The following is a 13,215-nucleotide window of genomic DNA, read 5'->3' as shown; positions in this document are numbered from 1 at the left end:
GTGGGCTGGGGATAAAGGGGGGGGGGGGAATCAACCAAACCCCCACCCCCACCCCCACCCCACCCCGCTTTTTTTTAAAATTTCCTCCCCTTCATAAAAAGCCACATAATGGTGGATTAGAAAGAAAAGGCTTTTCATCAGGGCTTCAGCTCGTTAAGATGCCGGGGCAGATTCGGAGACGGTGGGCCGTCTCTCTCGGACGGGCTGTCCCGCAGGCCTTCCCGAGTGGCGTCCCTAACGGGGGGTGGTAGAGATGAGGCCGTAGCCCTCCATGTCTGGGTGAGCTGCCCCAGACGGGGGAGGCGATGTTTTGAGGGACGTTGGGTGAGTTGTGCGTTCCCACGACGATATCCAGCCCGTGACTCGCGTGGAACCTGCAAGCGTCTCAAACGAGAGATAAGTGTTTGTGAAAGAGGGGCTTTGTTTTTCAACCATGCTCTGTGTGTGTGTGTGTGGGTGTGGGTGTGTGTGTGTTCCTCACTGCAGGACCGTACAGGCGAGTGTTTAAAGAGAACGGGGGCCAGCGTGGCTTTGACTTCCATCAGCAACATCACGGCTTTCTTCATGGCTGCCCTCATCCCTATCCCAGCACTGCGGGCCTTCTCCCTGCAGGTATGTAGTGTGTGTAGGTGTGTGTCTATATGTGCTTGTACATTTCAGCTGCTGAGTTCTGCAGGAGTTTGCTATGTCCTTATTAGACCCACGTTTCTTTTGTGTTGGCGGGCGGTCACGTGTATGCGTGCTTGTGAGGCCTTCTGTTCAGCCTTCACTGGCTCCAGGTTTCTCCAGGCGACATTTATGGATTTCATTCAGCAAACAGAGCGTGTGACAGGTTGACGCCTGATGCTGCCTGTAACTCCCCCGGCTGTGGCTGATTAGTGGTACAGCCCACATGCGTCCCAAGCTGTGGCCTGAGCACACATAACTGAATCCTCGGGTGGGGGGGGGGGTGTTCTGTGGGGCATCTGTGTGGGAGGTTGTTAAAGGGTCTCTGGCTTGGCAGGTTTAGTATGTGCATTAGCATTGTCAGCGTGCGTGTGTGAGGGGGTGTGGGGGTGTGCATGCGTGCCCGAGACTTCAGACAGCTGCGCGTGATTTTGTGTCGGCCTGGTGTGGTGCAAGCAGAAGAAGCGCCCACCGGCTGCTGGTGGGCGGAGCTAGGCAAGGCCTGAACTGGCACCTCCAAAATGCACACTGGGTCCTGGATGAGATTAGACCTGTGTGTGTGTGTGTGTGTGTGTGTGTGTGTGTGTGTGTGTGTGTGTGTGTGCATATAAGTGCACATGCACTCTGACCTGCCTGATTAGGTGACCTTGCTAACCTCACCAATTCAATGTGCATATGGCCCCCAGCTCCCCAACACGCACGCATACTCTCTCACACACACACACACACACACACGCACGCACGCATACTCGCACGCACGCACACAGACACACACGCACGCACACTCACACACACCCACGCGCCCGCTTAACCCCTCGGCCTTTAGGTGAAGCGATCTCACTGCGGTCGACCTGCACAGCTGTGTGAGTGGAGATGTCCTCTTGCCCTTTTCCCACTCTGCTCACCGAGGGCGCTCCCAGAGTTCCCAGCTGCCACACCTGCAGGGGCAGCGCCAGTCCGCAGCTCCCCCTGAACCCCCAAACGCCAGATCACCTGCTTGGCGCACTGCAGCAGGTGGTTCGCGTTTACCCATAATGCCCTCGAACCTCGCCCAGCTCCTACACTCCGAGCAGTGACAGCATTGGATATTAATTCAGTGAATTTAATCCGACTTCCACTTTTTTATCCCCCTCCCCCTTTGCTGTGTGTGTGTGTGTGTGTGTGTGTGTGTGTGTGTGTGTTGCTGTATGACATGAGAGCTGGCAACCGTAAGCATGATAACCACACACACATGCGCTGCGTTTTGCCGTCTGTGGACAGACGGATCACACATCGTCTGTCAAACGCCGTGTTGTTTGCGGTCCCGATCACATCTGTTCGACAGCATGCACGCACACGATCAAATGGCCTTCAACGGAAAGATCTCACTGTTACTAGAACTGTGGGATTCAAACCGTGCCTGCCTCACTTCACCTTCAGAGAGAGAGCAAGAAGCAGACCGGCGAGGTCTACCAGTGAGATGTTCACTGTAAGCTGCCCGGTGACCTGCGTGGTACCATCCGAGGCGTCTCTGTCCCTGTGCCCCTCCCGGTTGGGACATAAGGCCTGTGCGAGTGGAGCGGAAGACTCAGAACAGGCAGTTAAAGCAGTAACGTGGTGATGGACACGTGGCGGTACCGTGACGTCATTCAAACGACAGCAGAGAGTATAGTCTCAAGAGGACAAAACGCTGGTAATGATCGGTATAGTATGTGGGGAAATTTGTGAGTGTGTGCGTGGGTGCATGAAGCAGTTGAAAGAAGTTCTCCACACTGGAGCCAAAGGCTTCACTTTGTGTGGTTCTGTGTGACTCAGTGCGTGTGTGTGTGGGGGGGGGGGGTGTGTGTGCGCCAACCCTCATAGCGCTTCATCTGTAGGGCTGCTGCTTCACACACACACACTCAGCCTTTATATTCTCCGCTCTCCTGCATCTCTTCACGAGTCACCCCCACCCACAGACACACACACGCACAGACACACACCCCCACACCCTCACAAACACTCTCACACGTGAGACGCTCCTTTAAAAGTAGGAGCAGGCGTATCGGTGGCCCCTGCAGTGAACATACAGCAGAGGAGGAAACCGGAGAGAGGGTGCGTCTCCGGGCTGGGAGGTGTGCAGCCTCGCTCAGCACCTCCTCACCCCGTCGGCCTGCTACTCTCTGGGTGGTCTGGCAGCCGAACGCAGCCTGCCTCCACCTAGGAACACGACGGGCAGAAAAAGTCAAATGAAATCAAGCTAACCAGACCGGGCATGCTACAATCTGCCTGCTCTCCTGCTCTCTTTCTCTCTCTCTCTTCCTCTCCACTCATTTTCATGTCTTCTCCCTCCCGCTCGCTCTCTCTCCGGGCGAGGGGGAGCGTTTCCAGTCTGCCGTACTTTTCAGCGCGCTAAATCTGCTCTGCAGAGCTGTAAGAGCTTATCTCAGCGTGCGCTGCAGGGCCACGCACAGTATTTCATCCTTGCAGCCTGTGTAATAGCTCGCCTGCCCACGTTCCAGGTTCCAGCCGCGCCACCCGACGCCTTCCAGATGAGTCTTGGGTGGTGTGTGTGTGTGTGTGTGTCTCTCTGTGTGTGTGTGTGTCTGTGTCTCTCTGTGTCTGTGTGTGTGTGTGTGTGTGTGTGTGTGTGTGTGTGTGTGTGCGCCAGGTTTTTTCAGACCAAGGCAGTTGTTTTGAAACTGAATTTGTTCAGTCTGTGCGGTTTGGGCAGTGCCCGTAACCCAGATGTGCGCTTTCTGTTCGAGCATGCTTTTTCTGTAACTGTGTGTGTGTGTGTGTGTGTGTGTGTGTGTGTGCACTTGCCTGTCTCAGGCTGCCGTCGTGGTGGTGTTTAACTTCGCCATGGTGCTGCTCATCTTCCCCGCCATATTAAGCATGGACCTGTATCGCCGAGAAGACCGCCGTTTTGACATCTTCTGCTGCTTCGTCAGGTGACACACACACACACACACACACACACACACACACACACACACACACAGGCAGCCATGTGACTCCCTCTCAGTGGCATAAGATGAGGTGACCTGTCTCTGGGATATTAGCACCACCATCCACCAGCGTACAAGTCCTGTTCATCATGCATTCAAGGTGTATACATGACGTATGTGAGGGGAGGGGAGAGGAGGGGAGGGGGGTAGCCAGTTTCTGTTCTGGCTTTATGCCATTTTGAGGTGTCGTAATCGTCTGTATGTGTAGTGTGTGTGGTTGGTGTTTTTGTGTGTGGTTGGTGGTGTGTGTGGTTGGTGGTGTGTGTGTGTGTGGTATGTGTCGGGGTGTGTGTGTGGGGTGTGTGTGTCGGGCTAGGAGAGGGAGAGAGACAACCAGAGAGGGAGGGGGAGAGACAGAGAGAACCAGAGAGAGAGAGGCAGAGAGAGAGAGAGAGAGAACCGAAGGGGGGGGTTGGGAGAACCGGAGGGGGGGGGGGGAGAGAGAGAACCGAAGGGGGGGGGGGGAGAGAACCGGAGAGGGAGGGGGGGAGAGAGAGAGAACCGAAGGGGGGGGGGGGAGAACCGGAGAGGGAGGGAGGGAGGGAGGGAGAGGGAGAGGGAGAGAGGGGGGGGGGACCGGAGAGAGAGGGGGGAAGAACCGGGAAGAGAGAGAGAGGGGGGGGACCGGAGAGGGAGAGAGAGGTGGGGGGGGCAGAGAGAACCAGAGATGGAGGGAGGGAGGGAGAGAGAGAACCAGAGAGAGGGGGGGGGGGGGGAGAACCGGAGAGAGAGAGAGAGAGAGAGCGAGAGATCGAGAACCGAGGGGGGGGGGGGTGGGAGAACCGGAGAGGGAGGGAGAGAGAGAGACGGGGGGAGAGGGAGAACCGGGGAGAGGGGGGGGGACCGGAGAGAGAGAGAGGGAGAACCGGGGAGAGAGAGGGAGAACTGGGCAGAGAGAGGGGGGGGGAGAGCGAGAACCGGAGAGGGGGGGAGGCAGAGAGAGAGAACCGGGGAGCGATATGGGGGGGACCGGAGAGGGAGAGGGGGGGGAGAGAACCAGAGAGGGAGGGAGGGAGGGAGGGAGAGAGAGAACCAGAGAGGGAGGGGGGGGGGAGAACCGGAGAGGGAGAACCGGGGAGAGAGGGGGGGGGACCGGAGAGAGAGAGAGAGAGAGAACCACAGGGAGGGAGGGAGGGAGAGAGGGGGGGGAGAGAGAACCAGAGATGGAGGGAGGGGGAGAGAACCGGGGAGCGATATGGGGGGGACCGGAGAGGGAGAGGGGGGGAGAGAACCAGAGAGGGAGGGAGGGAGGGAGGGAGAGAGAGAACCAGAGAGGGAGGGAGGGAGAGAGAGAACCAGAGAGGGAGAGGGGGGGGGGAGAACCGGAGAGGGAGAGAGGGAGAGAGAGAGAACCAGGGAGAGAGAGAGAGAGAGAGAGAGAGAGAGAGAGAGAGAGAGAGAGAGAGAGAGAGAGAGAGAGAGAGAGAGAGAGAACCAGAGATGGAGGGAGTGGGAGAGAACCAGAGAGAGAGAGAGAGAGAACTACAGGGAGGGAGGGAGGGAGAGAGAGAGAACCAGGGGGAGGGGGGAGAACCGGAGAGGGAGGGAGAGAGAGAGAACCAGGGAGGGAGAGGGAGAGAGAGAACCACGGAGGGAGCGAGTGAGGGAGAGAGAGAGAGAGAGAGAGAACCAGAGATGGAGGGAGGGGGGGAGAGAACCAGGGAGAGGGGGAGGGGGGAGAACCGGAGAGGGAGGGAGAGAGAGAGAACCAGGGAGGGAGAGGGAGAGAGAGAACCACGGAGGGAGCGAGTGAGGGAGAGAGAGCGAGAGAGAGAGAGAACCAGAGATGGAGGGAGTGGGAGAGAACCAGAGAGAGAGAGAGAGAGAACTACAGGGAGGGGGGGGAGAACCGGAGAGGGAGGGAGAGAGAGAGAACCACGGAGGGAGCGAGTGAGGGAGAGAGAGAGAACCAGGGAGGGAGAGGGAGAGAGAGAACCACGGAGGGAGCGAGTGAGGGAGAGAGAGCGAGAGAGAGAGAGAGAACCAGAGATGGAGGGAGTGGGAGAGAACCAGAGAGAGAGAGAGAGAGAGAGAACTACAGGGAGAGAGAGAGAGAGAGAGATAGAGAGAACCAGAGATGGAGGGAGTGGGAGAGAACCAGAGAGAGAGAGAGAGAGAGAACTACAGGGAGGGAGGGAGGGAGGGAGAGAGAGAGAACCAGGGAGGGAGAGGGAGAGAGAGAACCACGGAGGGAGCGAGTGAGGGAGAGAGAGCGAGAGAGAGAGAGAGAACCAGAGATGGAGGGAGTGGGAGAGAACCAGAGAGAGAGAGAGAGAGAGAACTACAGGGAGAGAGAGAGAGAGAGAGATAGAGAGAACCAGAGATGGAGGGAGTGGGAGAGAACCAGAGAGAGAGAGAACTACAGGGAGGGAGGGAGGGAGGGAGGGAGAGAGAGAGAACAAGGGAGGGAGAGGGAGAGAGAGAACCACGGAGGGAGCGAGTGAGGGAGAGAGAGCGAGAGAGAGAGAGAGAACCAGAGATGGAGGGAGTGGGAGAGAACCAGAGAGAGAGAGAGAACTACAGGGGGAGAGAGAGAGAGAGAGAGAGAGAGAGAGAGAGAACCAGAGATGGAGGGAGTGGGAGAGAACCAGAGAGAGAGAGAGAGAGAACTACAGGGAGGGAGGGAGGGAGGGAGGGAGAGAGAGAGAACCAGGGAGGGAGAGGGAGAGAGAGAACCACGGAGGGAGCGAGTGAGGGAGAGAGAGCGAGAGAGAGAGAGAGAGAGAGAGAACCAGAGATGGAGGGAGTGGGAGAGAACCAGAGAGAGAGAGAGAGAACTACAGGGAGGGAGGGAGGGAGTGGGTAGAACCGGAGAGAGAGAGAGAGAACCACGGAGGGAGCGAGTGAGGGAGAGAGAGCGAGAGAGAGAGAGAGAGAACCAGAGATGGAGGGGGGGGGAGAACCGGAGAGGGAGGGAGAGAGAGAGAACCAGGGAGGGAGAGGGAGAGAGAGAACCACGGAGGGAGCGAGTGAGGGAGAGAGAGAGAACCACGGAGGGAGCGAGTGAGGGAGAGAGAGAGAGAGAGAGAGAGAACCAGAGATGGAGGGAGTGGGAGAGAACCAGAGAGAGAGAGAACTACAGGGAGGGAGGGAGGGAGGGAGAGAGAGAGAACCAGGGAGGGAGAGGGAGAGAGAGAACCACAGAGGGAGCGAGTGAGGGAGAGAGAGCGAGAGAGAGAGAGAGAGAACCAGAGATGGAGGGAGTGGGAGAGAACCAGAGAGAGAGAGAGAGAGAACTACAGGGAGAGAGAGAGAGAGAGAGAGAGAGAGAGAGAGAGAGAACCAGAGATGGAGGGAGTGGGAGAGAACCAGAGAGAGAGAGAGAGAGAGAGAACTACAGGGAGGGAGGGAGGGAGAGAGAGAGAACCAGGGAGGGAGAGGGAGAGAGAGAACCACAGAGGGAGCGAGTGAGGGAGAGAGAGCGAGAGAGAGAGAGAGAACCAGAGATGGAGGGAGTGGGAGAGAACCAGAGAGAGAGAGAGAGAGAACTACAGAGAGAGAGAGAGAGAGAGAGAGAGAGAGAGAACCAGAGATGGAGGGAGTGGGAGAGAACCAGAGAGAGAGAGAGAGAGAGAGAACTACAGGGAGGGAGGGAGGGAGGGAGGGAGAGAGAGAGAACCAGGGAGGGAGAGGGAGAGAGAGAACCACGGAGGGAGCGAGTGAGGGAGAGAGAGCGAGAGAGAGAGAGAGAACCAGAGATGGAGGGAGTGGGAGAGAACCAGAGAGAGAGAACTACAGGGAGAGAGAGAGAGAGAGAGAGAGAGAGAGAGAGAACCAGAGATGGAGGGAGTGGGAGAGAACCAGAGAGAGAGAGAGAGAGAACTACAGGGAGGGAGGGAGGGAGGGAGGGAGGGAGGGAGGGAGAGAGAGAGAACCAGGGAGGGAGGGGGGGGGAGAACCAGGGAGAGGGGGAGGGGGAGAACCGGAGAGGGAGGGAGAGAGAGAGAACCAGGGAGGGAGAGGGAGAGAGAGAACCACGGAGGGAGCGAGTGAGGGAGAGAGAGAGAACCACGGAGGGAGCGAGTGAGGGAGAGAGAGAGAGAGAGAGAGAGAGAGAACCAGAGATGGAGGGAGTGGGAGAGAACCAGAGAGAGAGAGAACTATAGGGAGGGAGGGAGGGAGGGAGAGAGAGAGAACCAGGGAGGGAGAGGGAGAGAGAGAACCACAGAGGGAGCGAGTGAGGGAGAGAGAGCGAGAGAGAGAGAGAGAACCAGAGATGGAGGGAGTGGGAGAGAACCAGAGAGAGAGAGAGAGAGAACTACAGGGAGAGAGAGAGAGAGAGAGAGAGAGAGAGAGAGAGAGAGAGAGAGAGAGAACCAGAGATGGAGGGAGTGGGAGAGAACCAGAGAGAGAGAGAGAGAGAGAGAACCAGAGATGGAGGGAGTGGGAGAGAACCAGAGAGAGAGAGAGAGAGAACTACAGGGAGGAAGGGAGGGAGGGGGGGAGAACCAGGGAGAGGGGGAGGGGGGAGAACCGGAGAGGGAGGGAGAGAGAGAGAACCAGGGAGGGAGGGAGGGAGAGAGAGAGAACCAGGGGGGGAGGGAGTGAGGAGGGAGGGAGGGAGAGAGAACCACGGAGGGAGCGAGTGAGGGAGGGAGGGAGGGAGAGAGAGAGATTTAGACTCTCAGAGAAATCTCTCAGGTTTACGCACGCACTGCATTCTCTCCGTCACGCTCCCAAACACGGGCAGGAAATTGAGGCTGAAGCCTCGCCCTCCGCTGTGACTGACGAACGCCGCTCCCAATCAGCTGCTTCCTGTCTGTTAATCGCTCCTGGCTGCCATTTGATTGCATTTACTGTTTGCATATAACAATTACTGCCATTCAACCCACATGAACACCCATAGTATAATAAGACATAAGACAGTGATCATACATACACACACGCCACCTGATCTAACATACGCACACACTACCTCCACCGTTTTATGTCTCTCTCTCGAGGGCTGTCGATGTTCTGGTCCGACCCAGCAGGCTCAGATTCACGGCGTGGCCCGGTGGCAACGTGTTTCACGCCCCCCCCTCTCTCCCCTCGCAGCCCGTGCAGCAACCGTGTGATCCAGCTGGAGCCCGTGGCGGCGTACGGCGAGGGGGCGGGCGAGGGGGCGGGCCGCTACAGCCCGCCGCCCCCTTACGGCAGCCACGGCTTCGCGCAGCAGACGCACATCACCATGCAGTCGACCGTGCAGCTGCGCACCGAGTACGACCCGCGCACGCAAGCTTACTACACCACGGCCGAGCCGCGCTCGCGCATCTCCGTGCAGCCCTACCTTCCCGGCCCCGCCCCCAACCACAACAACAGCAACAGCGGTGGGGTGGCAGGCATGCGCCGGAGCCCCCCGGCCCATGGGGCCCCGCCCCCGGACGCCGCCTCTTACCGGAGCGAGGAGGGCGCTAGCTCCACGAGGGACCTCCTGTCGCGGGCCGGGGAGGTGGGGCCGGGTCAGGGGGAGGCGGCCTGCTCTCATTGGACATTTGCCTGGTTCGCGGAGAAGCACTACGCGCCGTTCCTGCTGCAGCCCACCACGAAGGTAAGAAGAGGGGGCTACTCCTGCTAACGGGCCCCGGGGATGCCCCTGGGGCCGTCCACGTTTCTGCCCCATTGCTAACAGGACTGAGCCCTTCTTTGATTGATTAACTCAGATCTGGGGCCACAGAGTAGAACAAGTGGACCAGAACCAGAACAGAGTATCTTAACAAATGTGGACCGGCTGCGTGAACTAGTGACGGGGGCCGAGATCTGGATGGAAACTAGCGGAAAGTTCTTAGCACGACTGCGAGTGAAAACGCTGTGACTCATCTGTGTGTGTGTGTGACCTCAGGTGGCGGTGATCCTGCTCTTCCTCGCCTTGCTGGGCGTTAGTCTGTATGGCACCACGCTGGTGCGCGACGGCCTGGAGCTAACCGACATCGTGCCTCGGGACACGGCAGAGTACGACTTCCTGGGCGCCCAGTTTCGCTACTTCTCCTTCTACAACATGTACGTGGTGACGCAGCGGGCCGACTACGCGCAGGCCCAGCCACTGTTCCATGAGCTGCACGCCCGCTTCGCCGGCGTCAAGTACGTCCTGCGCGGCGACGACGGCTCCCTGCCCCGCATGTGGCTGCACTACTTCCGTGACTGGCTGCAAGGTAGCGCGCACCGAGCTCCCTACACCACCCCGCCCCGCCCCCCCCTCCCTGGTTCCCTTTCTGCTGCCCACTGGAACCCCCGCTCTGGGCGGGTTTTTCGCGTTTTTGCTACGCTCCGCCCCCGGTCGGTGCCTGGGTGGCTTGGAGCTGTGGGCGTTCAGAGCCGGCGGTTCCTAGGCACACGGTTACCCGCACGAAAACCTGTGAAAACCGGAACCAAATCAGATCAAATATTTAAGAAAAGCGTGGTGATGTAGAACAACCATGGGTTTAGCGTTCACACTACTTCATATTAAAAATGTTTACATGGTGTAGGATCTGTGTTACAAATAAAGTTAGGAGGATATTAAAAAAGGAGGGGAAAAATGAGAAAATATCTGAATGTATGTGAAGGGGATATAAAACGAACGTGTAAAATACATGGATGTTTTATAATGACTGACATTTAAACTCACGATCACAGACGTGTGGCCCAGATACAGACCTTCTGTACATGCCGAGGAGACATGGTGTTCAGCGTGTGCGCGCGCGCGCGCGTGTGTGTGTGTGTGTGTGTGTGTGTGTGTGTGTGTGTGTGTGAGGTCAGGTGAGTTTCATACTGGTTTGCTGGTGGAGTATCGTCACTGTAATACGATGGTGATCATTAATTTGTCTTAGATAACTGACAGTCCAGAATCCAGACGCTCCCTCATTCTCTGTGCGTGTGTGTGTGTGTGTGTGTGTGTGTGTGTGTGTGTGTGTGCGTGCGTTCGTGCCTACATGCGCGTGCATGCGAGCGTGCCTTCGAAGAATCCCTCTTTCGGTCTGCCATCGTTAGCTCATCTGTTTTTCACAAATATAAATCAGCCAGCTAAGCCTCAAAGCTATAACACATTTAATGGCTTAAGATTCCATAAAGAGAGATCGAGAGAGGCCGAGTGAAAAGGGGACTATCAATAAAGAGGCAAGAAAAGGAACGAGAAGAGAGATGGAGGACATGTACCTACTGTGTGTGTGTGTGTGTGTGTGTGTGTGTGTGTGTGCGCACACGCACTTTATGTGACAAGCTCTTAGAATTCCGGGTAATCCTGGGTGGGATGCATTCAAAGGCAAACCCCATTCTACTCTGTGTGTGTGTGAGTGAGTCAGTGGCTCTGTGTTAATGGCATACCTGCCCGCGGAGCTGTTCTGTGTGCTTTTGTGCGAGAGGACGGGCAGCACGCACGGACTCGCCCCAGCCCCCCTGGCCACACTGCTCTGCTCCTCCACCCCTCCGCAGAGCCTTTTTATTTCAGAATGGGGTTCTACTGGGAGCGCGGGCATTGGGTGAGGGGGGGGGCAGAGTGAGCGCTGTTCTGGAGAGGCAAGAGAAATAAGTTTGTCCCAGAAATGAGCGAGAGAGCAGCAGGGCTGGGGCTGCCTGGCTGGTTGAGGTCGGGCCTTAGGCAGAGTGAGGGAGTTTTATTGAACTCCGCACTCACCATGTTCCTCATAGCACTTGAGAAGAATCCGTGCTTTGGGTTCTGGGTTTTGATCGTCAGATAACTCTCTCATTGTGTGTCTGTGTGTGTCTGTGTCTGTGTGTGTGTGTGTGTGTGTCTGTCTGTGTCTGTCTGTCTGTGTCTGTGTCTGTCTGTGTGTGTGTGTGTGTGTGTGCAGGCCTGCAGGAGGCGTTTGATAAGGACAAGCGTGCAGGCAGGATCACTGAGGAGAACTACAAGAACGGCTCTGATGACGCTGTCCTGGCCTATAAGCTCCTGGTTCAGACGGGCCGCAGAGACAAGCCAATCAACCGCAGTCTGGTAAGCCGGCCAATCGGAGCCCAGCCACTTTGCCACATCCCCTCCCCTCCCCTTCCCCTCCTGTGACAGTGGACCTGCTCTCGAGTACAGAAGGCCACACCCCACCCCCCCGCTAGCCGCACGGCAGAGCCTTGGGTGGCGTCCGGACGGGAGCACATCTGTCTGTGGCTCTTTAAGTCACGCGCCACTTTTTCATCAAAAGGCGCTGACAACATGAATGCGCGTCTCCCCACTGAGCCTTAGAGAGAATACGGAGCCCCTATATATCTGCCTTTATGGAGCAGCACACGGGGGAGGAACCGGAGAGGCCCAGAGGAGCGCAACAGCGTTGCTCGGAGCACACACGATCTCGCACGCGAGCTCACACACGACACTGCAGGACTGTCCTGTGCCGCTGGGTCGGGACACGGGATTGGTTATCTGCGTCGTCACAGATAGTGCGTTCCTACACGCACCCCCACACATCCGCACCGTACCTGTTCCTCTCCATATCTCCCCCCCCCCCTCCTCTCTTGCAACTCCTCTTTCTTCCTCTATCTCGCTCTCATTCCATCGCTCTCCCTTTCACACTGATCGCTTTACCAAGCACAGGAATTTAAGGCCCTCAGTGGGGATGCTGCTCGCCTCTGAAAAAGCAATTAGTGCTTCATTTAGGCTGCTTTGTGCCTTTGCTGTGCTGTCACACACGCGTGCACACGCACCTCAGACACTCTCCCTTCTGCATACTCACACACTCACTTGTTCAATCATTTGTAAACACACTGTCACACCTGATGCTTACCTACGCGCACACAGACACACACACACACACCCCTCAGACACGCCCCCTTCTACACACACACACACACACGCACACATACACACACACACTGAACAGGAGACGTCTGGATAGCTGCCAGGCCAGAGGGCGCGGGGGTGTGGGGGTGGGGGGTCGTTGAGCACTCACATGCTTCTCTTCTGTGCATCAACCCTGCTGCCAAACACACACAGGAAGAATCCAATTTGGGTTCCCTTGTTTTCGAGTGTGGTCTGCATACTGGCCAAAGAAGCGAGTGTGTTGGGGGCGGGGATAGGTCGGTCGAGGGGCAGTGGCCTGCGTTGGTGTGCGGCCTTGTGATGTCATTTCCTGCGGCTGTGTGTTTGGGGGGGGGGTCAGTGGGCCAGAAGGCCACGGGCCTCGCGTCACAGCCTCCTCATGACAGCTTGAAGACATACAGTTGTTGCCTATCCTGCGGCTTAATTCAATCCAGACCTCTGGAATCCAAGTCGTCCCCCAAATCCCCAAACACCTCCCACCCACTGCTTGTCTTCTCGCCATTCCTCCTCTCCGAATGGACCGTGTTTGTGTCTGGGCCTCCGGTTCTCCGTCGTCCATCTTATTAATGAAAGCATGAATCCATTTTTTATTTTTATTTACAAAGACTTGTTTTGTTTTGTTTTTTGTTTTTATTTCTCACACGTGTTTTACAACAGATTTATCTTGTATTGTTCACTTTTCTGCCCTAAATCATGGCATGGTCTTTTTTTTTTTTTTTTTTTTTTTTTTTTTTTTGCAAAGTGTGTTCGGTATACAATCCTTTTTTTAATGCCTTAATTCATTTTACTGCATCTGTCAAGGGTCAACTTTATCATCCCCCGGGGCAGGAACGCGCAGTGGCGCCGGGCATT

General features: G+C 56.7%; 1 protein-coding gene across 3 annotated transcripts in view; it reads left to right on the top strand.

Moving 5' to 3' along the window:
• The window catches only part of ptch1 (patched 1), a 48,303-nt gene that overhangs the window by 22,125 nt on the left and 12,963 nt on the right, over positions 1–13,215 (top strand). For all 3 annotated transcript variants that reach the window (XM_035521970.1, XM_035521969.1, XM_035521971.1), the window contains exons 12-16: positions 487–612; positions 3,460–3,578; positions 8,673–9,165; positions 9,457–9,766; positions 11,405–11,547. In XM_035521970.1, the coding sequence (XP_035377863.1) occupies positions 487–612; positions 3,460–3,578; positions 8,673–9,165; positions 9,457–9,766; positions 11,405–11,547 (1,191 nt within the window). The remainder of the gene's footprint in view (positions 1–486; positions 613–3,459; positions 3,579–8,672; positions 9,166–9,456; positions 9,767–11,404; positions 11,548–13,215) is intronic.

Source organism: Electrophorus electricus, chromosome 23, assembly GCF_013358815.1.
Source record: "Electrophorus electricus isolate fEleEle1 chromosome 23, fEleEle1.pri, whole genome shotgun sequence".
NCBI lineage: Eukaryota > Metazoa > Chordata > Actinopteri > Gymnotiformes > Gymnotidae > Electrophorus > Electrophorus electricus.
This window is presented reverse-complemented; position numbering and strand designations above follow the sequence as displayed.